The 26,783-nt window shown below is 40.2% G+C and overlaps 1 protein-coding gene across 3 annotated transcripts in view; it reads right to left on the reverse strand.

Moving 5' to 3' along the window:
- Positions 1 to 4,284: 4,284 nt before the first annotated feature.
- The window catches only part of mamdc2a (MAM domain containing 2a), an 80,685-nt gene continuing 58,186 nt past the window's right edge, over positions 4,285 to 26,783 (reverse strand). For 2 of the 3 annotated variants that reach the window (XM_026311933.1, XM_026311915.1), the window contains 4 exons: positions 19,264 to 19,410; positions 18,768 to 19,027; positions 15,152 to 15,236; positions 4,285 to 4,689 (listed from right to left, as the gene is read on the reverse strand). In XM_026311933.1, coding sequence (XP_026167718.1) covers positions 4,628 to 4,689; positions 15,152 to 15,236; positions 18,768 to 19,027; positions 19,264 to 19,410 — 554 coding nt within the window. In that variant the 3' untranslated portion in view covers positions 4,285 to 4,627. Of the gene's footprint in view, positions 4,690 to 15,151; positions 15,237 to 18,767; positions 19,028 to 19,263; positions 19,411 to 26,783 lie in introns of those variants that run through there. The other variant, XM_026311924.1, reaches the window with a different exon arrangement.

Genomic DNA, 26,783 nt, shown 5'->3' on the forward strand with positions numbered 1-26,783 from the left:
GATGTGCAATTACTGGCCCGACGAACCTGCAGTGTCTATTTGTGTATTTGTTGTTTATTGTTGCTGTTCTTTTCTCTCTGCTCTATCCACTCACCTCAACCGGTCGAAGCAGATGGCCGCCCAAACTGAGCCCGGTTCTGCTGGAGGTTTTTTCTTCCGTTAAAGGGAGTTTTTCCTCTCCACTGTCGCCAAGTGCTTGCTCATAAGGGAATTGTTGGGTTTTTAGTTTTAGTTTTTGTAAAGTGCCTTGAGATGATTTGTATTGTGATTTGGCGCTATACAAATAAAATTGAATTGAATTGAATTGAATTGAGAGACCATTTAAAGGCTCAGGAAACCTTTGTGGGTGTTTTGAGTTAATTAACTGATTAGAGGGTGACACCATGAGTCGTGGGTTCGCCATGTTGAACTTTTTCACAATATTCAAATTTTCTGAGATACTGAATTTTTCGTTTTCATTAGCTGTAAGTTATATTTAAAATTAAAAGAAACACTTGTATAGTGCTATAGTGCTAGATGAAAATACAATCATCAGAAGGAACTTGTATGTATGTATGTATGTATGTATATATATATATATATATATATTTATAAAATACATGTAAATAAATAAACTAATGAACAGACTAGATGCAAATACAATCATCAGAAGGAAATTGTGTATATATATATATATATATATATATATATATATATATATAAAATACATGTAAATAAATTAACTAATTAATAATAATAAATACTAACTTGCAAATAAATACATACACAATATTTCAATATAAACTTGTATTTGTTTTTTTAAATACAAGTTGTTTCATCAAGACAAGATACTGAAATCATGTAGAAGTAGAATATGACATATAACATAACATAATGTAATGAACCTGGAGGTTTTGGGCTCCCTGTGGTCTGGTACCATGGCACAGATGCCTGGTCACTGATTGGTGAGTCAGCCTTTATTAACATCAATGGAGTTCCAAACCCTTTTCCACCTTAAATTTTTAAGACAGCAAAAACTTTGTGCACTAAGGTTGATTCTGTGCCTGTCAGGTTCAGGGCTGTTTAGACCATTAGAGGGTACTCTTACTGTACCTAACAGACAGGAGAGAGGACTAAATTCTATTACAGCTTTAATTGTGGACAGAATCACTGATCAAATAGAGTACAGATGATCATAGGTGCTATCTTGTCTACCTTTTGTATTTATATACTGTATATAACATGCATGTAACAAATGTCCTGATAAAAATAACAAGAAAGAAATATGAAAAGAGAATACACTTCAAAACAGAATCTGCTGAAACAATTCAATCATGTATTACAGGCACCATCTCCAATGTACTGGAACAGCAGTTGTGTTTCTGGAATATAACAACATAAAAAATAGACAGGATAAAGAGATCAGTGAGTTTGATAATTCCAATTTAAGTCTTTCATGATAGATTATCAAAAAGATGTTACAGACAGTGACAGTATTCTTCTCCTCAACCATTTCTCAGGCCAGACAAAATATATACAGTTATACAGTCAGTTGTTCAATAATGGCTAGGGTTTGTATTTGCCTCAGTGGCAGAGAACCAGGGTTTTATTTCAAATTGATCAGAAGTAAGGCAGAGACAAAACAACTAGAATTAATTAGACTATTAAAAAATAAAATTCGGTTACACAATATAAACTTTTACTGGGGTGTGTGTAACATGACTCATTTATTTGTTCTTGCTGGCCATGTGCTGCTATTATTTCACTCAATTGTTATAGACCAGCTTTTAGAAGAGAATTTGCAGTACTTCTTTCCAGCTAATTGTACAAACAGGGAGGTATACTGGTGGACCCTCTCAATGGGCTCCTGTCAGTGTGAAGGAGTCGTAGTTCTATTTCGAGCCAGTTCCAGAAGTCTGAGCTTGTCCAATTTACACTCCCTATTGTGAAATCTGGCTGCGACTATCACAAAATGAGAAGATGAGTAACAAGACACTCTCTGTTAAAACAGAAAGTTTGCAGCTCTTAGAAGCACTGTGGTGAAAACTCTTAATCAGTAGGACTTAAAAACTGATATGCAAATAGAGATGTTTCTTTAACAGAAAAAGATATGTTGATATGATCTGAAGATATGAATAATCAGCAATAGTTCAAAGTGATTTCTAAGAATTGAACTGAGCACAATCAATTTCCTGCAAGAAATCATGCAGGAGCTTGCAACATGAAGTATGATATACTGTGTTATCTAGATAAAACTATTTGTACCTTTTACTGTTTTTATCAGATGATTTGTTTTTACCTAAAATGGTTGGTCCAACATCTCAGAAACAGTAGTGATAGTCATTGTTAAAATAGCAACAGGAAATACAGAGCCTAAAAAACAGAAAAGAGCCTAATTACCAATCTCTGAATCACATTTTGTCACTAATGCAAACAGAGTTCTGGCAGGTTTGGCTGAATATTTTGCAGTAACACTGCAAAACAACTGATACTAATAAATCATCATGCATCAAACTTCTGGGGAAGGTTTCCAGCGCCTCACTGAATCCAAGCCATGAAAAGGGCTGATGTACAAATTAAAGAGTGTCAATATGACATTAGATTTTGACTTAAGACAAAAGCTAATCTCAAATCCTTTGTCACTGTGGAAGTGAAGTTTGAAGCAAAGAAATATCACAATCTTTGTTATATTCTGAGATAGATAAGTATTTGAACAGTGAGGCCAGTTCCTTCATTTTTGCTGTAGACTGAAAACATTTGGGTTTGACATCAAAAAATGAATATGAGACAAGAGATCAACATTTCAGCTTTTATTTCCAGGTATTTACATCTGGATCAGATACACAACTTATAAGATTGCATTATTTGTAACAGAACACCAAATATTTAGGTGAGCAGAAGTATTGGAACAGATGTAACATACATTAAAGTGAATAAGGCTTAAGAGGTTAGTGGCAAATCCTTTGCTTGCAATAACTGCATGAAGCCTGTGACCCACTGACATCACCAAACTTTTGTTTTTCTTTTGTGATGCCTTTCCAGGCTTTCACTGCAGTCTCTTTCAGTTGTTTGTTTTAGGGGGTATACATGCTCTATAGAGTTTAAATCTGGAGATTGACTTGGCCAGTCTAAAACCTTCCACTTCTTGCCCCTGATGAACTCCTTTCTTGTTTTGGCAACAACACAACAACTTGTTTTAGGTCATTGCTGCATGATGAAGGATCTCCCAATCAGTTTGGTTGCATCTTTCTTTTAAATTGGCAAACAAAATGTTTCTGTAGCCTTCTTAGTTCCTTTTGCTGCTGCCATCATGTGTTACATCATCAATGAAGATAATGAGCTCGTCCCAGAAGAAGCCATGACATTCCCTCCACTGTGTTTCACAGATGAGCAGATCCTTTCTTTCTTTAGCCTTTCCATCACTTTGGTAAAGGTTCATCTTTGTCTCATCAGTCCATAAAACTTCATCTCAGAATTTTTGAGGCTGGTCTGTACGTTTTGGCAAATTCCAGTCTGGCCTTTCTATTCTTCTTACTAATGAGTGGTTTGCATCTTCTGGTGTAGCCTCTGTACTTTTGTTCCTGATGTCTCCTGCAAGTACTTACAGTAGATTGTAATACCTTCACTCCTGCCCTTACCTGTCAGTCACATGTTCCAATACTTTTGCTCATATGAAAAAAAACTGCCTCTGAACATAATCCAGACAGCGATTATGTTCAGTTTCCACCACTTGTAATTAGGAAACCAGTTTATTAATTCTTGGAGACAGGGTTGTTTTTATGCAGGCATAATGCTAGGTTTCCTTTCAAAAATCTATCAAAACGGCATATATTTGTAACTTAGATGACTGTGATTACTCGCTGAAGCAGGGCAACAGAGCCACAGTGACTGAAATACCTATCTTTTATTACCTATTGCATACCTTAATCTAAAAGTGAATGACAAAACAGGTATTTATACATGCAGTGGGTACGGAAAGTATTCAGACCCCTTTAAATTTTTCACTCTTTGTGTCATTGCAGCCATTTGCCAAAATCAAAAAAGTTCATTTTATTTCTCATTAATGTACACTCAGCACCCCATCTTGACAGAAAAAAACAGAAATGTAGAAATTTTTGCAAATTTATTAAAAAAGAAAAACTGAAATGGTCACATGGTCATAAGTATTCAGACCCTTTGCAGTGACACTCATATTTTTGATTCACACTTTGATTTTGGCAAATGGCTGCAATGACACAAAGAGTGAAAAATTTAAAAGGGTCTGAATGCTTTCTGTACCCACTGAAAATGTCAACAGGCCTTGTGGTTGTGTAATTTAGTGTCAAAAGAATGTGTGACTGTTGTGAGACGTAATTGGATAATGTTAAATTAGGGTCATTGCCCTATGTCTAATACAATTCCATTACCTTGTACTCTGAACAGAGAAACATTCAGAATCATTGCAGAAGTGCTGAAATTACTGGACTAGGAAGACAGAGAGCAGTACAGTATGATTAAAGACATGGTTGTAATATAGGCATTGCTCAACAACTTTGTAAATTGTCTTGACAAAGAGCTCACATTTGCAATTTTGAAAGTCAGCCATCCAAACTCTGAAAAATAACAAGCAATACAGTATACAACGATACAGAAAGATTTCCCACCAGTCTCAGTTATCAATCTCATTGAAATACTCTGAGAAGCCTGAGTATGGAGCGATGTCACCAGGATCTGTAGGACAAGACAACATAAATATTATAGTCCCACTCATACAGTAAAACCGTGCATAAAGTGTTGCTTTAACACACAACAGACAAATATCAAAACTATTACAAAGTCTGGTTTTAAAAGGAAAAGAACTAGAATTCTGTTGTGTGTGGCCTGATGCGGACTGTAAATGCATTTCTATTCAGACTAAGATCAGGGATATGTGAATGCAAACACATTCCACATACAGTCTGCACACTAAAAAACATGATGGCAACAATAAGAACAGCAGTTTGTTGTATCTGGATAAAAAACATTTTAAAAATGTGTGCAACTGTTGTAATTGAAAAAACATTCAATTCAATTCAATTCAATTCAGTGTATAGCGCCAAATCACAATACAAATCATCTCAAGGCACTTTACAAAAACTAAAACTAAAAACCCAACAATTCCCTTATGAGCAAGCACTTGGCGACAGTGGAGAGGAAAAACTCCCTTTAACAGAAGAAAAAACCTCCAGCAGAACCTGGCAAACATGTTTTTGGAAGACGGTTTTCAAGGATGGGAAATACTCAGAAAGCTTAGTCTTAATCCTGGAGTCTTGGCTAATTATAGACCAATATCCAACCTACCATTTATTTCTAAAATCCTTAAAAAAGCTGTTGCTAAACAGCTATTTGGCGATATACAAATAAAACTGAATTAAGGCACATAAAGCACAGTGTTCATTTAAAATTGACAGCAATGTTCCTCTTCTCCTACTTCTTCTTCTGCTTTGCTGTTCAACAGCAGTTGGCATTCTCAAGTTGCCTGAGCGATAACTGAACAACACTATCTCCCCCCTTTCCCATGTCTGTGAGATTTCAGTGAATTGCTTCTGCATTTTCATTTTTTTTGGCAATAGGGCAAAAATAAATAAATGAATATGGAAAACAATAGCATAAAAGGTCAGATGAATTTGTATCATTAAGAATGTATTTAATAATTTAATCTAAAAAAACCTTGGTAACCCGGGAGGAGCTCTGAGTAGAGCCTCCACATTGAGAGGAGCCAGATTTGTTCCACGCTACTTTCCTCAGTTGGCCAAGGGCTTTGCTGAGGAGAGGTGAGTTACCTGGGCGCTCCCTTGGTGAAATGTTAAAATGTTAAACTGTGGAAGGGAAAAAAACTAAATATCTGTTCATGTTTTGTATTGTGAGAGTTTTTGTATTGTAGTGACGTGCATGGAAAAGCAGGGTTACCAGAAGTCTGTGTGTTTTTTGTTTTATTCGAACAGGTATGTGAGATCCTTCGCTCTTTGGTTTACATTTGCTTTGTAATAATTACATTATTTATGCTGTGGTTCATTGTATATGTGTTTAACATAACACTGCCACCAGTGGGTAAGTTTTTCTTTTTAATGTGGAATTGTATTTGTACAGACAATACTGATTTATTTTAATTTATCAAAATTTGATTATATGGCACTCAACATAGGAGTTGGCTGTGGGCTTTGCTGAGGAGAGTGACGTGCATGGAGAAGCAGGGTTACCAGAAGTCTGTGTGTTTTTTGTTTTATTCGAACAGAAATAAATCCCTCCTGTTTGGCAGAACAGCAGTGGTCCTCTCTTTATTCCCCTTTGACTGAAACACAACACAGAATTCCAGCTGGTTTGCCAGAAGTAGGACAGAGGCTACAGTGGTGCCGTGACCCAGATTCTACACTGCTTCAATGATCCGGCTCTGACGATGATCCATCGTGGTTCCTGGAGCTGTGGATCGACGCCAGCTTGGTCACCGGACGTTGCTGCATGTCACACAGTGCTCATGTTAGGATAGATACTGGTATTGAAAAAGAGAGACATCTGTTGCTGTTTTCTGGTAAATTACTCTGCATTTTCATTTTAAGCGTAATTAGTCACCCAGGTATTTTATTGTGTACGGTTCATTGTGTAAAAGGGGTTGAAAATGACACACGTTAGTAGTAAGACAGACAGAGATGATGTTTTATCTGAACGTTTTAGCTTTGCTATTGGTAGGGAGAGATTTATTGGTGAGCTACCACCTACACCAGTTTGAGGTGCAAGTAATATACATTCACCAGCCTTCTGTTCCACTCGCACACATGATCATGTAGCTTCTAGCCCCAGACAAAGTGATACACTTTCAGATATCCCAGCCACAACTGATCCGGCTCTGACTAGCCTGATAACACATATTTCTCAGCAAGTAGGGCAGACCATAAGAGATCACTTAAAGAGGGAATGTGAAGAACAAAGTGTGAGCCACCCACAAGTTCAGAGCAGTGTGGACCAGCCGCCAAGTGACACCACGTATCTCAATCTAACTGGTGCGAAGTTAGTTCTACAGTCAGATGTGAGAGAACCCCCGGTCTTCAGAGGAGATGGGTCGGACGAAAGTACTGTTTGTGAGTGGGAGGAGCTAATGGAGGTGTACTTCAGGAAATGAGCCACACCCATGAAGGAGCAGTACTCCAAAATTATGTCTAAACTAATGGGCAAAGCTAAGGATATTGTTAGGATAACCCTGAGAAGCAGTCCCTCTCTTAAGCCTCAAGAGAACCCAAGTATAGTTTATGACATTCTCAAACAACATTTTGGTGAGGTGGCTTATTCATGCATGCCCATGGCCGATTTCTATGGCACAGTTCCAGTAGCAGGTGAGATCCCTGTAGAGTACTGGGTTCGACTGAATAAGGCAGTTGATGCAGCAGAGGAGGGCCTGAAGAGGTTCGGACGGCGCATCGAGGATCCTTGCCAAGAAGCAGCAATGATGTTTATTAAATACTGCCCAGACCCCACCCTTGCTGCCATTTTTAAGCTTAAAGCGCCAGATAGATGGACAGCCAGTGAGATTCAGGAGCGCATTGATCGCCACCAAATTGAAATGAAAGAACTGCTGTTCAAATCAAAACACCCTAAACCAATTACAGTTCATGCTCAGTTCCCTTCTCTTGATGGCCCTGTAACTGCAGGTGAAACGGTTGAGTTACCTACACAAACCAAGAAAAATGTAATAACCAGACCAACCTGTGATGATCATTGCATGAAGATGTTGATCAGTCTCTTTGACCGTGCTCTATCACACAACAACCAGACTGTGGACAAAATTAACTTTGGTCAGTCTCAGCTTAGATCCTGCAGGGTCTGTGGATCCTTGGAGCACTCCACCCTCACACACTGCAGACAGAAACGCTTGTGCTTGGCATGCTTCGAGCCGAACCATATTAAAAGGAACTGTCCCAATCGGCAGCCATGTCAAAGTCAGCAGGCCACCCAGCCTTTAAACTAGCTGGCCCACATTGGGTGAGGGGATGTGTGGGCGCAGAAGAAAAGACCCTCAGCAGTGATAGCATTAAGCAGCATCATATAAGTGCATGTGCAATGGCACCAACTGGTGCTAAAGTAATAGTGCAAAACACACAGAGAGTAGGCCCATTTAATGAACTGTTTTACACACCTGTTACCCTGAACAACAAATTCCCGGCGCAGGGGATGTTTGACTCAGGCTCTTTGGCCTGCACACTTAGCGAGCAAGCAGAACAGAAGATGTTAAGTGACAGTGTACTCACAGAACCCATTCCCTTCACTCAGGAGATCGTAGTGCTAGGCTGTGGTGGAACACAGAGTAAAGCCAAGTGGATCTATGAAGTGGAGATGAAATTGTATGGAGAAACCTGTATTGTTCCTGTCCTTGTAGTGCCCAGCCAGCATGATGACTTGATTATAGGCACAAATGTCATCAGATATCTAATGCACCAGCTGAAAGTGACCAGTCTTGTCTCCAGTGGCAGTTTTCCTTCGGAGTGTGAACAATTTATTGATTTTATGGCGAACTCTACCCAGTGGAGGGGTGGGGAGCCTCCAGACAAGATTGGGACCATCAAGCTCCGCCAGTCAGTCACCCTGCTAGGAAGACAAGAGCATCTAATCTGGGGTAAGCTCCCAAATAATGTCCCCATGTCGGCAGGCAGCACAGTTATTGTTGAGCCAACTTCATCAAATTCTATGCCACGCAACATCATGGTTGGCCGAGTCATCACACCATTGTGGGGTGATAGATGGATTCCCATGAAAGTCTCTAACTTGTCAGATAAGCCCATTACTCTGAAAAGAAACAGTAAGCTAGCAGATGTGTCTCCTTGTCTGACTGTAGAGGATTTTGAGGTTTTCCAGGGTACTCAACAACATGAAAAACCTGAACTGGAGAAACAGTCTGGTAATACTGAGCCCATAGATCTCAGACAGCGACTACAACAGGCTGGGCTTGGTGATATTGATATTGATCACTGTTATGCTGGACGAATAGGGAAGGCAAGGTTGGTTAATCTGCTGGAAAAGTACCATGACATCTTCTCTAAGTACATGTTGGACTGTGGAGAGGCGAGGGGCTTCGTGCATCGCATCCGGCTCATTGACGAGAGACCGTTTCGCCTTCCTTATCGACGAGTACCCCCAGCCCATTACCAAAAACTGTGTCAGGTTTTGTCTGACATGGAAGAACAGGACATAATAAGAAAGTCAGTAAGTGAATATGCCTCCCCACTTGTATTAGTGTGGAAAAAGGATGGAAGCTTGAGGATCTGCACTGACTTCAGGTGGCTGAATGCAAGGACTCTCAAGGATGCACACCCACTGTCTCACCAATCAGATTGTCTGGCTGCCCTGGGTGGGAATACCTACATCAGCACAATGGATTTGACCGCAGGGTTTTATAATATCCCGATGGCAGAGAAAGACAAGAAATACACGGCATTTACAACCCCGATGGGGCTGTATGAGTATAACAGAATGCCACAGGGCCTATGTAATAGTCCAGCCTCGTTCATGCGAATGATGCTCAGTATATTTGGAGACCTGAACTTCAGCAGTTTATTGTGCTACCTCGATGATCTACTCGTGTTTGCTTCAACTGAAGAGGAAGCTTTGGAGAGGTTGGAGATGGTGTTCCAACGACTGCGGCTTCATAACCTCAAACTGAGCCCAAAGAAGTGTCACCTGATGCTATCCTCAGTCAAATTCCTGGGTCACATTGTGGATAGTAATGGAGTTGCTGCAGATCCAGCAAAAGTCGAGGTAATCTCCAAAATGTCAGAGGTTGATCTGATGAAGAACGATGGTTGTACACCATCAGTGAGGAGGATAAAATCCTTCCTTGGAATGGTATTCTACTACCAACACTTCATCCCACATTGCTCTTCCATAGCCAAGCCACTTTTTGCTCTTACTGCTGGGCAAAGGAGAAGGGGGAAGGCGAAAGAAAATTCAAACGCTGGTTCATACAGGAAACTCAAACCTTCTGATTGGACAAATGAATGTGCTGATGCTTTGTCTAACCTTAAAGAACAACTGTTGAACTGTGCTGTTCTCAAACACCCAGATTTCTCCCAGCCACTAATCCTGTCCATAGATGCCTCCCTGGATGGGCTTGGTGCAGTACTATCACAGATACCAGCTGGAGAAGAAAAGGCACGTCCCATTGCTTTTGCCAGTAAGACCTTGAGAAGTTCTCAGAGAAAGTACCCAGCCCATAGACTAGAATTCCTAGCCTTAAAATGGAGTGTGTGTGAGAAGTTCAGTCATTGGTTAAGAGGCCATCCTTTCACAGTATGGACAGACAACAACCCCCTTACCTATATCATGACAAAGCCAAAGCTTGATGCATGTGAGCAACGCTGGGTGTCCAAGCTTGCTCCTTACACATTTGACTTGAAACACATACCTGGCACGAAGAACATAGTGGCTGATGCACTCAGCAGAGACCCCTTTGCAAAGACAGTCGGTCATCGGCTCATCACAGAGCAGTATGGCCGCCTTCTTACCGAGGCTGAGGGTGTTAGCCATGATGGGATTCAAGATGCCTTTCGTTTGAAGGTCCAGTGTCACCAGGGGAGAAAGTCTCAGTGTAGTTCTTCCAGGTATCCGTGTGACTTTGTGGATGTTAAGGCTATTCTTGATGCTCATGACCAATGGGATGTAGCTGCTGAAACGAGAGCTGTGGAGCTGATTCAGTCTGTCCAGAATCTGTTACCACCAGGACAAGATTCATTACCTGTATTCACACTAGAAGAACTCCAGCGCAGCCAAGAGCTTGACCCAACTATTTCCAAAATCATGCCTTTTGTGATCAGAAAGAGACGGCCTTCTAGGCGTGAGAGAACAGGACTGGATGGCAGAGCTATGTTGCTAATTAAACAGTGGGATAGACTCAAGACCCAAAATGGAGTCCTCTATCGGATCACCAGAGATCCTCTCAGCAAACAAAAGAGACACCAGTTTGTCCTGCCAGAGATACTCAAGGAAAAGGCGTTGCATGGCATTCATGATATCGCTGGACATCAGGGACAGATGAGGACATTGCATCTGGCAAGACAGCGATTTTTCTGGCCAAAGATGGATTCTGATGTGAGAGACTATGTCAAGTGTTGTCGAAGGTGTATTCTAGCCAAAACGCCAGACCCCTCCACTCGAGCCCCACTTGAAAGCGTCGGAACCTCTGCCCCGATGCAGCTAGTATGCTTGGATTTCTGGAGTGCGGAGGATAGTAGGCAACGTTCAGTGGATTGTGCTAGTCGTGACAGACCACTTTACAAAGCTGGCTCATGCCTTACCGTGTACAAATCAGACTGCAAAACAGGTGGCAAAGAAGCTGTGGGATCATATCTTTTGTGTGTACGGGTTCCCTGAACGAATCCACTCTGATCAGGGAGCAAACTTTGAAAGTGAGCTCATAGCTGAACTACTTAAACTATCAGGAGTGTCAAAGTCACACACAACACCATATCATCCCATGGGGAATGGAGGAACTGAGAGGTTTAATAGAACACTTGGCAACATGCTTCGATTTCTACCTCTCAGAGAGAAGCACCAGTGGCCTCAGCAGATACAGACTCTAACCTTTGCATATAATACAACAGTACATGAAACCACAGGATATGCGCCGTTCCAGCTCATGTTTGGCCGAATTCCAAGGCTCCCTGTCGATGTAATGTTTAAACAGGTTTTGCATGATCCAGTGGTTGTTGATCATAGCAGCTATGTTAGAACACTCCTGTCACATCTTCACGAGGCAGCTGGAGTCGCCCAGAAACATGCTATCAAGGAACAAGACAAACAAGCACAGGGTTACAACAAAAAGACAAGAGGCACACACCTGAACTTAGGAAAAACTCAGCCTCTTTTGGTTCACCCAGAGTCAGTCACAGATACTCATGATGAAGAGCATGTGGTTAGGACCCGGGTGGGTAGGGTCAGGAAAAGGGTAGACCGACTTATTGAGTCTATGGTCCAAAAGCCTTTTGACTTCAGGCAGATAGTGAACTCAGTTACCAGAAGGTCTCAGTCGTTGCTCACACTGTTTTAAGGGGATAAGTCTGTCTTGAAATTTTTGTTTGTTTTGCATATGTAAGTTCGTATTTATGTAGGTGACAGCATTATGACAGGAAGGTTTTATATGCAGGATATTGTTTGAAGATGGCAGGGAGTATGTATGGTGTAAAAGGCATCATATCAATCTAGGAGGGAGTAAGGCTTGATCACCCTTATGTTCTCTCTGAACCTATGTGGTAGGTGGCTCATATAGCCGATAGTAATGTCTAGAGTCTATGGATTTCAGTAGTTCATGCCATGTGATTAACTGTTGTTCCTGTTGATTCATTCAACTGTACGGTCTGGATTTTTGTGTAATCTAGGCGGGGTGAATGTAACAGATATGTTGATTTGATTTATATTTCACCAAAACTCCAATCCCTTTTTGTTAGAAATGTACGTTTTTGTTTGTATAATGTAAATATGTATTTTATTTTCAAAGGAGCTTTTATTTTGACAAACTTTACTTGCGTTACTTTTGACCCCCGATGTCACTTCCGATTTGTTCCGCGCTACTTTCCTCAGTTGACCGAGGGCTTTGCTGAGGAGAGGTGAGTTACCTGGGCGCTCCCTTGGTGAAATGTTAAAATGTTAAACTACGGAAGGGAAAAAAACGAAATATCTGTTCATGTTTTGTATTGTGAGAGTTTTTGTATTGTAGTGACGTGCATGGAAAAGCAGGGTTACCAGAAGTCTGTGTGTTTTTTGTTTTATTCGAACAGGTATGTGAGCTCCGTCGCTCTTTGGTTTACATTTGTTTTGTAATAATTACATTATTTATGTTGTAGTTCATTGTATATGTGTTTAATATAACTGCCACCAGTGGGTAAGTTTTTCTTTTTAATGTGGAATTGTATTTGTACAGACAATACTGATTTATTTTAATTTATCAAAATTTGATTATATGGCACTCAACATAGGAGTTGGCCGAGGGCTTTGCTGAGGAGAGTGACATGCATGGAGAAGCAGGGTTACCAGAAGTCTGTGTGTTTTTTGTTTTATTCGAACAGAAATAAATCCCTCCTGGTTGGCAGAACAGCAGTGGTCCTCTCTTTATTCCCCTTTGACTGAAACACAACGCAGAATTCCAGCTGGTTTGCCAGAAGTAGGACAGACCGGCTACACGGGCATATCCCACCAAGAGGAGACCCCGGGGAAGACCCAAGACTAGGACCCAAGGGATTATGTTACTTGGCTGGCCTTGGCTGGCCTTGAAACGTCTCGGTGTTCCCCCAGATGAGCTGGAGGAAGTGTCCAGGGAAAAGAAAGTCTGGGTATCCCGGTCCCGGATAAGCGGAAGAAGATAATGTTCGTAAGGAATTTAGGCAGATCTTAAGAAGCCAATCATAACTAACGCCTAGTAAGGCCAAAACTAATAGAGTATTACAATTCACAAATAATACTGCTGGAGAAGTACATGCAGAGTAATGGGGGTAAGGGATGCTAGCATATATTTAGCCTGCATATGACACCATGGCCTAGACTTCCCTCGAAAAAATAAAAACTAATAGACTTATACTGTTGTCACTCCACCACTCTAGATCCAATATATGATTGTGGAATCATAGTTAAAGTGTGAAAATTCATTTTAACAGCACAAATTTTATTAACGCGCGATTAACTCACTGCACATTTCCTGTTTGACCTGTGAACTAGCCCGTAGTAGGAGAAATGGAAAATGCAGCCACAGACAGTAAAGAGTGCAGCAGCAAACAGAAATGGAGAAAGAAAAAGGTCTTTTGAACAGTAAATTAATTTACAAAATGATGTCTGCAAATATTTAGCAACACCTGCCACATCCATACCTTGTGAAAGATTGTTTTCACTGTCAGAGCATGTTGTTCAGAAAAAGCAAGCTGCCCTGTCATCTGAAAACCTAAACAGGCTTGTCTGTTTGAGCAACTGGCTCAGTGCAAAGAAAGAAATAATGGGAACTTGTGTTTTTTCTTTGTTCTTTTTTTCCATGTGTTTAATAGACATGAACAAGTTCTTTGAAAAACATATCTATGTTAGTATCATATATATATCAGTCTTTGAAACATGTCTATGTTCTTTATGCTGTATGTTTAGGGTGGTTTCACTAATAATAAACATACATTTACATAAAGCACCCATGTTTGTTCATGAATTGAGTATTACAAACTTGAACCATGTGACCACACGGCAGCGAGATAAGAGTGTCGCTACTCTGTTTTCTCTACAGCTCTGCTATATAGTAAGAAAGCATGCAATTTCAGACACACCCAATCACAACAGTAGGAGCCATCAGCCAATAATATCTGCTAACTGAAACAGCCATGAGCCCACCCCCAAACTTTGAACCAAAAGGTGTATGTTTTTCACCCTGCGCGTTTGTGCCCTCTAGTTTTGACATTGATATAACATTTTAGAGAACGTTCATGGACATTGGGAGATAACAGAATATACACCACATGGAATCAGGCAAACCCTTGAAGAAAGGTAGATGAGAAAAGTATGAACTGACCTAAACGGGAACAAAAATCCTTTGTGTTTCTGCCCGTGCCTTGTTTATTGTAACATATTAGATGCACTAAGCTATTCCGTGCCATCTTTGGTGTGCGGTAGTGAATGAAAATAATTGCTCATGATATGTTGCTAAAACTTAACTACGGTTGCTTGTCTTTCTTCTCTGTGCACTAAAGTCACCAGATGTTCATGTTAAAACCGTTTCAGTTAGTGGTTCACTATTGATCTCCAGTTTGTTGGAAGGCTGTTAATCCTTTAATTGGCATAGCAGCGCTTCCTTAAGTTTCAGTTGTAACTAGAGTTCTATGAAATCAGTATTTCAGTGAAACTATGCTGCATTTGTGCTATACATTGTTTTATTATAATTTGTTTTCTCTTTTCTTTAGTTTCAGACCACACACACACATGTTCACCTATGAATAATCATAAATGCAACAAATGCAATTAAATGTTCTCAAGAATAACTGACTCCAGTGTCCTTGTTCTCTAATCGGAATCAACCATTCATATTGGCCATTCCAGCCAACATAAATTATTATACTTAATGTGGTGATAACCTACAATGTGACTACGAGGTGACAGTGAGAAACAAGCTGTTCAGAGTGAAATAGATAGGATGATGATACTGTACCGTCACATGGTCCCCATTTAAAATGGATGTCATCTATAGCAATATCACTTCGTAGTGATGGGCCTCGGATGGCTTCAAATACAATCTGAGGAAAACACAAATTGTCATTTTTAAAAAATAAATTAACCATAATCTATGAAATTGAGTATGATGTTTATTCTGCATTGTTACATCCCATCGGGACAGACTGGGATTTGACAGACACAACAGATTAAACAGAAAAAATGATTTGATAACTGATCACAAAATTGACTTACTCTGTCTTACTGAAACCGGGCTATGTCAGTCTGAATGAATCAACCCCCCTCAGTCATAAAAATTGTCATGTGCCTCGAAGCACAGGTCGAAGTGGAGGAGTAGCTGTAAACTTCTACTCAAACTTATTATTAAACTTTCATCCTCACAACAATTATAACTCATTTGAGAGCCTCACTCTTAGCCTCTCACATCCAAACTGGAAAACACAAAAACTAGTTCTACTTGTCATTGTGAATCGTCCACCTGTCCCTTACTCAGAGTTTTTAACTGAATTTCCAGACTTCCTATATGATTTAGTGCTTAGTTCAGATCAAGTCATTATAGTGGGAGATTTTAACATTCATGTAGATGTTAAAAATAATAGTGTCAGCACTGCATTTAATTCTATATTAGATTCAATTGGATTCACTTAAAATGTTAATAAACCCACCCACTGTTTCAATCACACCCTTGATCTTGTTCTGACCTATGGCATTGAAATTGAACATTTAATAGTTTTTCCCCCAAATCCTGTTTTGTCAGATCATTCTTTAATAACTTTTGAATTTAAGATTGTTGCGCCCTCGTGGCGGTGGTGAAGGAAAAGAGTGAAAAGGACCCAAATGCCGGACACTGCAGGCTTTTATTCTCCCCGGATCGTCAGGGTTTAGGCAAAACACAAAGTATTCTCCGCTACTAGGCGGGCAGGCAGGCAGGCAGGGAAACAGAAACTAATATAACTCCTCGAGCGACTGTAACTATGAGTAACTAATGCAAGGGTAGCATGAGTTACTATCTACTCAGCTCAGGGGTAAGTCACTAATGTTCCGGCAGGGAACAAAGGAAAACCAGGGACATATATACACAACTCAAGACACAGGTGAACATAATCTAACTAATGAGCACGGACACAAAGCTAACTGGGATTAACACAAACAGAACTAGAACACCGGAAACTGACCAAAATAAAGTACAAAACAGGAAACCAAGACTCGGGGCCTAACAGTACCCCCCCCCCAAAAAGGCCGGCTCCCAGACGGCCTACACAGCTCCATCACAAAGTTCGGGGTGGGAGGGCGGGAAGCAAAGTTCATATTAAGCCCAAACAGGGCAGAGTCCAGTGTCACTCTGGGGATCGACCCCTGTCCAAAGCCATTCAGGCGGACGGCCCCGTAGGCAGACGTGGGTCCGAAGCCGTTCAGGAGGACGGCCTCGCAGGCAGGCGTGGGTCCGCCCTCCCGAGCAGTAGAGGGCAGTTGCCTCAATCCTACTCTCTATCAAATTGATCATAGCCTCAATGCAATTGATCATAGCCTCACTGCATGAAATGCTTGATACTGTGGCCCCTCTGAAAAAGAAATTAGTGAATCAGAGGAGATTAGCTCCATGGTACAGTGTACATATTCGTACCTTAAAGCAGCATCACGAAGGCTGGAAAGGAAGTGGCGTTCCACAAATTTAGAGGAATTTTATCTAGCCTGGAAAAAGTCTATTAATATACAAAAAAGCTCTCCGTAAAGCCAGAACTGCATACTATTCATCACTAATAGAGGAAAATAAGAACAATCCCAGGTTTCTTTTCAGCACTGTAGCCAGGCTGACAAAAAGTCACAGCTCTGTTGAGCCCAGTGTTCCCTTAGCTCTCAGCAGTGATGACTTTATGAGTTTCTTTACAAATAAAATCACAACTATTAGAGATAAAATTCAGCAGATGCTTCCTATAGCTGTCATAAATGAATCTTCTACTACAGTAGCTCTTGAATCATCTGTAAGACCTCACTTATGTTTAGACTGCTTCTCTCCCATAGATCTCTGAATTTACATCAGTAGTTGCTTCATCTAAATCATCGTGTCTCTTAGACCCCATTCCGACTAGACTGCTTAAAGACACCCTGCCATTAATGAACTCATCTTTATTGGACTTGGTAAATTTATCTCTAGTATCAGGCTACGTACCACAGGCCTACCAAAGACTGCAGTAATCAAACCCTTGCTCAAAAAGCCTAGTCTTGATCCAGGAGTCTTGGCTAATTATAGACCAATATCCAACCTACCATTAATTTCTAAAATCCTTGAAAAAGCTGTTGCTAAGCAGCTATCAGACCACTTACATAGGAATGAACTATTTGAAGATTTTCAATCAGGATTAAGAGCACATCATAGTACAGAAACAGCACTGTTAAAAGTCACCAACGATCTTCTCTTAGCCTCAGATAATGGACTTGTTTCTATACTTGTCCTCCTAGACCTTAGTGCTGCATTCGACACTATTGACCACAACACCTTATTACAGAGATTGGAGCATGTGACTGGTATCAGAGGAACAGCGTTAAAATGGTTCCAATCCTATTTATCTGACAGATTCCATTTTTTTCATGTCCATGATGAACCTTCCACACACAAAAGTTAGTTATGGAGTTCCACAAGGCTCTGTGCTAGGACCGATTCTGTTCACCCTTGCACATGCTTCCTTTAGGCAATGTCATTAGGAAGCACTCTATTAATTACCACTGCTATGCAGATGACATCTGTATCTGTATCTATCTATGAAACCTGTTAACACAAACCAGTTAACCAGACTTCAAGCGTGTCTAACTGACATAAAGGCCTGGATGACTAGTAACTTTCTACTTTTAATTTCAGAGAAAACAGAAGTTATTGTATTTGGGTCTAAAAACCTCAGAAATAACTTTTCTAAAATTATAGCTACTTTAGATGGCATAGCCCTGGCCTCCAGCACTTCTGTGAAAAACCTTGGAGTTATTTTTGACCAGGACATGTCCTTTAACTCACACATAAAACAAATCTCTAGAACTGCTTTCTTTCACTTGCGCAACATTGCCAAAATTAGGAACATCCTGTTTCAAAATGACACAGAAAAACTAGTCCATGCCTCAAGGCTAGATTACTGTAACTCATTACTATCTGGATGTCCCAGTATCACCATAAAAAGACTCCAGTTAATCCAGAATGCTGCAGCCAGAGTCCTGACAAGAACTAGCAAGAGATGTCATATTTCTCCTATATTAGCTTCTCTTCATGGCTATTCCATTCAGTGCAGCATTGAGTTAAGTTTGCCTCTTAAAATATCAAAATTAATTAAATTATATCTGCATGATAATACATTTTAGTGAGTGAAATTGCACCTGTTTACTAGACAATTTTTCTCCTGTATTTTGAAATATTTCCACACTGCAGACATTTTAGAAACATCATGCTGCAAATTATACTTTCTGTTTATGACACTGTTGACACTGTGTGACAGATAATGTGAAAAAAAAAGAAACATCCTTAGGTCCAGCTCCAAAAAAATGCCTTGAACCTTAATACCAATCTTTTACATTGGATTGAGACATCCCTGCTTTATACACTGATGTACCTGGTGTCGAACATCACAGTGGTAGTCCACTATTGCTCTCATCCAGCTGACACTTTGCTCACCACGCCGCCTCCACAGCAGTGTGTCCTGCTGTCTGTCTCCATGGCGCAAGAGCACACTCAAAATGCCCGTGCCAGTTCCATACATGTGGTAGTAGAAGATCAAACACTGGGAAGACGATGAGCCTCGTAGGTCAGACGTCAGCAGCCGGGCTTTGTCACCTGGATGCATGAGTGACGCCTCGATATACATGTAGTAACCTGGAAAGAGTATATGGTTCACAAAATACTCAGTATCACACTTAACATACAAAGAACAGAATACTGTCAGTGAAAGCATTTAACATTCACTAATCAACAATTTCAACACTCAAACATTTTATTCAAAAACAAATAAATGGTTGTCTAAGTCTGAATTCCTGTAATGCGAATCTTATATCCATCATGTGGGAGAATGTTCTCTGAACAAATTAATAAAGCAATGAAGAATGACTCACCCACCCCTGTGGTGTGGTCTCCTCTAGGCCCTGTATAGGAGGTGGGAGTGTGTCCTCTGACCTGCAGCCAGTCAGCCTCATCTCCTTTCTTATCCTGGATGTAGCCACAGACTCCACTTTCAAAGTTACACTGCCCTGGAAGGGGGCCTACAGAACAAACACCGTCATTGCGTGAGACATACAAGGACACTTAAGGATAGCCATGGCAGCTAACACTGCACTTTTCATGAAAACCTTTCAGCCTGTGATTTTTTTATACATCAATGGACAAACTTTAATACTAAAAGATACAAGTGTTTTTACAAATAAAAGCATAACTATTAGAGATAAAATTCATCAAATGCTTCCTATAGCTGCCACAGATGAATCTCCTACTACAGTAGTAGAATCACCTGTAAGACCTCAGTTACACATATGGACAAAATTGTTGGTACCCTTCCATTAAAGAAAGAAAAATCCACAATGGCCACTGAAATGCCTAAACTGCCTAGTCTTGATCCAGGAGTCTTGGCTAATTATAGACCAATATCCAACCTACCATTAATTTCTAAAATCCTTGAAAAAGCTGTTGCTAAGCAGCTATCAGACCACTTACACAGTAATTAACTATTTGAAGATTTTCAATCAGGATTAAGAGCACATCATAGTACAGAAACAGCACTGTCAAAAGTCACCAACGATCTTCTCTTAGCCTCAAATAATGGACTTGTTTCTATACTTGTCCTCCTAGACTGCATTCGACACTATTGACCACAACATCTTATTACAGAGACTGGAGCATGTGACTGGTATCAGAGGAACAGCGTTAAAATGGTTCCAATCCTATTTATCGGACAGATTCCAGTTTGTTCATGTCTACATACGAACTAAAGTTAGTTATGGAGTTCCACAAGGCTCTGTGCTAGGACCGATTCTGTTCACCCTGTACATGCTTCCTTTAGGCTATGTCATTAGGAAGAACTCTATTACAGCTATGCAGATGACACTCAGTTGTATCTATCTATTAAACCTGTTAACACAAACCAGTTAACCAGACTTCAAGCGTGTCTAACTGACATAAAGGCCTGGATGACCAGTAACTTTTTACTTTTAAACTCAGAGAAAACAGAAGTTATTGTATTTGGGTCTAAAAACGTCAGAAATAACTTTTCTAAATTTATAGCTACTTTAGATGGCATAGCCCTGGCCTCCAGCACTACTGTGAAAAACCTTGGAGTTATTTTTGACCAGGACATATCCTTTAACTCACACATAAAACAAATCTCTAGAACTGCATTCTTTCACCTGCGCAACATTGCCAAAATTAGGAATATCCTGTCTCAAAATGATGCAGAAAAAGTAGTCCATGCATTTGTTACCTCAAGGCTATATTACTGTCCTGACAGGAACTAGCAAGAGAGATCATATTTCTCCTATATTAGCTTCTCTTCATTGGCTCCCTGTAAAATACAGAATAGAATTTAAAATCCTTCTTCTCACAGACAAATCCCTTCATGATCAAGCTCTTTTATACCTTAAAGACCTCATAGTACCATATTATCCCAGAGCCTTTAGCTATCAAGCTCCTCTCCTGTGGAACCAGCTCCCAGTCTGGGTTCAGGAGGCAGACACTCTCTGTACTTTTAAGGCTAGACTTAAAACCTTCCTCTTTAACAAAGCGTAGAGTTACGGCTGGCTTCAGGCAACCCTGAACCAGTTATGGTTATGCTGCTATAGGCCTAGACTGCCCCAGGACCATCGGTGCACTGAGCTCCCCTACCCTAAACCCATGCAGGTGTCTCTGGTCCTGGAGCTGTACATCGTAGTTACTGCAATGTGCAGTTACTGGCCCCACCAATCTGCCGTGTGCATTTGTTGTTTGTTGTTGCTGTTCTTTTCTCTCTGCTCTATCCACTCATCCCAACCAGTCGAGGTTTTTTCTTCTGTTAAAGGGAGTTTTTCCTCTCCACTGTCGCCAAGTGCTTGCTCATAAGGGATTTGTTGGGTTTTTAGTTTTAGGTTTTGTAGTGCCTTGAGATGAATTGAATTGAATTGAACTGAAATAACTTGAGATTGACAAAATTACAAAATAAGAATTATGGTTTAAATTTTATTCATCAAACAGATTCCAGTTTGTTCATGTTCATGAGGAACTCTCCACACACACCAAAGTTAGTCATGGAGTTCCTCAAGGTTCTGTGCTAGGACCAATTTTCTTCACCTTATACATGCTCCCCTTAGGCAATGTTATTAGGAAGCACACTATTAACCCTTGTGTAGTCCTCCCGTTGACCTTGCAACTTTCGTCCTCCTGGGTCAAAAAAGACCTGATGACATTAGACTGTTTTTAGGACATGTAGAAAAAAATTAACTAGTTTTTAGGTCACTCAAGACCACCACATTGATATCTAGTTTTCTTTTACTTTTTTTTTCTTTTTTTTGTTAAATAATGGTCAGTTCTAGTCAAACATACAAAATGAGGCCTCATTTACAAGTGGAAAAAGGTAGAAAGTCCTAAATATATTTTTTTTATAGTTATAGTGAAAGTAAAAACCATTGATGGTATGCAGGTTATATGTCAAGCTTTGGTCAAACCTATATTTTGAAACATTGTACATTTTTGGATGGGAGCAAAAAATAATGATAAAATCATACCTGTGGTCTTCCTGGGTTAAAAATGACCTGGTACAAATGAACCATTTAGAGCTAATATAAACAAAACTTACTATTTTTTTATTTCTACTTCTTATTAAATTCCCACCACACTGAACAAAAACACATTTATTCAGTATTTTTAATCACAAGCTGTTGTATGTCAAATATTGTGTGTATCTGTTTGTATGAAAAGATATGTACCCGTGTGTGTCTGATTCTGTGCCTGTGTGTGTGACTGTGTCTGTGCCTTTATATGCATATTGGACAATGTGTGGTCATAGTTCTGTGACTTCTGCAACACATACATATTGCATTTGCTACATTTGATACTTGTTTTGTTGTCATTACTGCAGAATTTACACCATCTCTTTGTGTGTGAAGCATCAGGAGGTGCAGGGGGTATGGGCGAGAGACTGAGGAAGTTGATGCATCTTGCTGGACATCAGTTACCAAGCTGGCAGAGCCTGGTGTGTGGGGTAGAATCATGCATTGCTGATGAAATAATTGATAATGCCTTCAAAGTGCCATACACAATAATGAATTATGTTATAATAAAAGAAAAGGCAATGTAGGACACAAGCGCATGTGTCTCTCTAAAGGCAAACTTGGAGGAATATCTAGCTTTGTCACTGGATATCAGCAGTGCAGGATGTATCTCTGGCTTGTTCTTCCTCACTGTTCCCACCATGGTCAGCTTCTTTTTCAGAAGCTCCTGGCTGAGGCCATAAGATGTGAAAAATTTATTGCGTTATGTGCTCACCGAAGGCCTTCTGTCAGCTCCAGTACCATGCGCTTCCCTTGTTTTTTTCCCTGCTGTCCATCAGCTGGTTTGCCCGTATATATTTGCATGGTCCAGGCATAGCTGGTTTTGGAATCACACACTGCCAAAAATTTTATACCATACTTTCCTGGCTTACTTGGTATATATTATCTGAAGGAACAGCAACCTCTGAAGGCACTCATCTATGGTCACATTAGGCCTGAAATTGTATAGGCCTGGTAGTGACCACACCCACATATCCCACACCTTCCCAATGGAGACAAGTTTATCTCTCTCATGCTGGTCTTGTGTCACGATCATCGAAATGCAAAACACATGAGATGATGTTGAATCTTTTCAGTTGCATAGTGGCTCATAATATTGCCCTCCCTGTGTCAGCATTCCACAAACTTGCTGTAGTCTCTTTACTGGACTTGTACACTCCAATGAGAATAAGGAGACCCAAGTAGCACTGCAAATCTACTTGGTCAATGTTTTTCCACATTTTGCCAAAAATATGCCTGCCCTCCTTGTTTGATATGTCCAGTACTATTTTGAAAATCTGACTTGATAGAAACATATCAAATGAAGTCTTGATACCATCAATATTAGAGAGAACGTACCTTGTTGGTACCTCAGGGCTCCTCTCCTCTCCCATCATATTTCATCTGTCCACAGGTGGGATAAAAGACCCAGTATATTTCTATCCAACAGGTTCCTCCTCCTCCTCACTAGTTTCAGGATTTTCATAGATGCTACGATCCCCTTCCTCAAACATTTCATCCTCCTCATCTTCCTCTTGCTTGCTATCCTCAGCTGGATTGAAAATCAGATCAAGAGTCTGTTGCAGCGTAGTGCCTCTTTATTTTAGGTGCGTGTACATGTTGCTGTGCGTGTGCGCATGCACACTTGTTCAGGGACATGCCTGTGGGCCTGTGGTGTGCATGTGTGAGTTTATTGTGCCTGAAATTATTAATTGTGACCATTTTGTGTGCTGGGTCCATGTGTGTCCTGGAAGAGCAGGACACATGAGTGCTATAATATTCAGAAAACAAACATATATTTATGAAGAAAATGGAAATTTATTTTATCTGTCAAAGATGCAGACGGGCACAAATCCTGAAAATTTCAAGCAATTCTATTAAACTTAACCTTTAATAAACGTATGACGAAAATGATTACAGGTCCCAAAAAAACCTGTAGACCACAGGAGAGCTAATTATCATTGCTATGAAGATGACACTCAGCTGTATCTTGTCACCCAATAACCTAACTTTGTGCTGTTGTGTATAAAATCTGGGAAACTAAAAGCCATATATAGGCAAACTATGTATCTTGTGTACATTTATGGAAAGGCACATTTCACTTAAATGAAAACATTAGAGCACAGAAAGGCAGTACAATACTTTAGGAGGACAAGTGTGATGAAAATGTCCTGCAGTAAAGACCATGTATGGAAAAGAAGGGACTTTCTGGGTGTACCATAGGGACTGTCAGTGTATGCAATGATGAGAGTCTGATGTCACTGTATGTATTTGAGAATTAAATAAAGAATTGGGAATGGAAGATGAGGGGAATAATACCAAGCCCCAGAAGAAGAGTTCCCTCAGCATCTTTAAAAAAGGAAGTGAGGAGAAGCAATACACCAATATGACCAAAAATGGGAATTTAATAGTGGCAAATGGGTATAATTTTAAAATGAAAAGAGGTGGGTCAAGGGGTGTGGATCAAACCCCTGATCATAGGTATAAAGCAGGGAGCTTCAGAAGCATTGTCAGTCTGCCTAGGGTAACTCACCTTGTCTGTACTGTGTGTTGTGTGAATAAACACCTGTGCACTTGGATTCACTGGTCTCTCTCATGTTTGTGATCCTGGTGAAGAGGATTGCCAGCTACACTTAGTGAATTTAATTCTGTTATAGTTTAGTCAGATTGAAGACTTCCCAAAAGTGACAAGGACATCAGGACACGACATTTGGCGAGCCAGTGGCGGAGGTCTGGTGAAGTGGCCTGTGGCAGAGGACTGGGCAGGACGAGACGGTGACGCTCAGGGGCCCCAGATCCACCAAAAAAGGTGAGATAAATTTTATATTAAATTAATGAGCATAACTGTCCTCTCTGCTTCAGACCAACGTCCCAGGTACTTCTAAACCTTTCCAAAAGAACCGAGAATTTATAAGAGAATAAATTGAGTAGAGTTAAATGCATAATTAAAAATATTAGAAAGGAGATAGTTGAATCCAAAAGGTGACAGGTGTTCATAAATGTTTGTATTGTTTAAATGTGCAAGCTGATGTTGCTGAATGATTGCTTTGCTTAATGTGCATATTGCTGGTTGTGATTTATGAACACATCTCACAAACTGCTAACCCTAATATAGAGAGGGAAATAGATATGGTGTTGAGAGAGTGAGAAAGTATGGATGAAGGTGATGAAGGTGTTTGCTGAATGTGGTGACTTTTACATGAATAGGATTGTGCCTGATGTGTGCAGGAGGAATGATATGGTGCATTGTTAGGGATCAGGACGTAATTAGGGTAGCATTTAATGTGACAAAGTTTTGTGTCTTAAACAGGAGTACTCAAGTGTGAATGAAGTGATATATTTGTGGTTTGTGTAATTCAGAGATTGAGAAAATAGAGCTCAGTGCAACCCGTGACGGAACTGGGGGTCAAGAGGTTAAGTCCGAGTAATATCACTGTGCCCTCTCAGGAGTGATATGGGCTAGAGGATAACCTAAAGGCGAGGTCGAACTAATGTCACTGTGCCCTCTCAGGGGTGACATGACCTTCGGAGCCAGAGAAATAGTTACAGTGCCTAGAGAAGAGGACTGTGAGAGTAGCTACAAGAAATAGAGGAGAAGTAGTAGTTTTAAGGCCTTGTAAAATATACATGTAAAAAGCTGCTCATGTTAAACATAAAAGATTGCTAATAAGTAATGTGTAAATAGAAAGCTGCTGATAAAAAATGTATAAAGTTATTTAAAAAAGTATAAAAATCTTTAAAGTATAAATTATAAATGTGTGTAAAATAACTAAAAGGAATAATACAATGTGCTGAAAAAGTGTACACAGCTGAGGGACACCATAGATTGTGTACCATCTAAAATGTCAATTCCAAAATAATTAAATAATATAATAATTAAAGTATAAATACAGGGCCAGAATAAATTATTACAGGCTCACTGTATCCAGCCTTGCCATAAAGGACAATGGGAGCAAGATATAGTAAACAACAAGACACATTATCACCAGTAGAGATAATTATGCTGCGACACCCCACCCAACGTAGGAAAATCCAACAGTGCATGAGCAGATGGCACAGAATAACATCAGGAGGCACAAAATGGCCTATGGATGGGACCTTTGACCTGGTGTACTGTGACACAGTGAAGGCAGTATTAAGAAACAAAGATAAAAAGAATGACAACAGGCAGCAAAAGATAAGATTAGAAAATGAAGAACAAAGAAATATTAAGATATTTCACAATGGAAGGAACACAGAAGCAGATAGCAAAATGAAAAAATGGAGAAAGAAATCAAACCCACAGCACCAATGGTAGAAGATCAACCACCGGCTTATGAACCACAGGAGAGAATTGGACAATACCCTGTGATAGAGGAAAAACAATTGGGAGGGACAATTGAAGGAACATTCACTGTGGAATTGAGGGAAAAAGAGTCAGAACAAGGAGAGAAAATATGTTGGGGAGACAAGAAGGGAGTGCAGAGCCATACCACACCACTACACTCACACAGACCAACAGAGGCAGAGAGAGAAACCTGAGAGAAAGACCAATGAGCAGAAACTACACACTACAGTTGTATCCAAATCTAAAAGAAACAAACACTGAAGAAACAGGACCACTAGTGGATTTGAGTAAGCCTGGAGGAGTTGAAACAAGGAAATAGTAGAAGGCGACAGAAGAGTTATTGGAAACCAGATAATCCCTTCTCCAATGAATACCATAAATCTCCAATGGCAGAGGCACTGGTAGACTAGTTAACACTGCAGGAAGAAGATGTGAGAAGAGGAGAAATGGAGATAAACCCAGGAAGGGAAGACACACGTATTGTTGCTGTTCTTTTCTCTCTGCTCTATCCACTCACCCCAACCGGTCGAGGCAG

The sequence above is a fragment of the Mastacembelus armatus genome, unplaced genomic scaffold, assembly GCF_900324485.2.
Source record: "Mastacembelus armatus unplaced genomic scaffold, fMasArm1.2, whole genome shotgun sequence".
Taxonomy (NCBI): domain Eukaryota; kingdom Metazoa; phylum Chordata; class Actinopteri; order Synbranchiformes; family Mastacembelidae; genus Mastacembelus; species Mastacembelus armatus.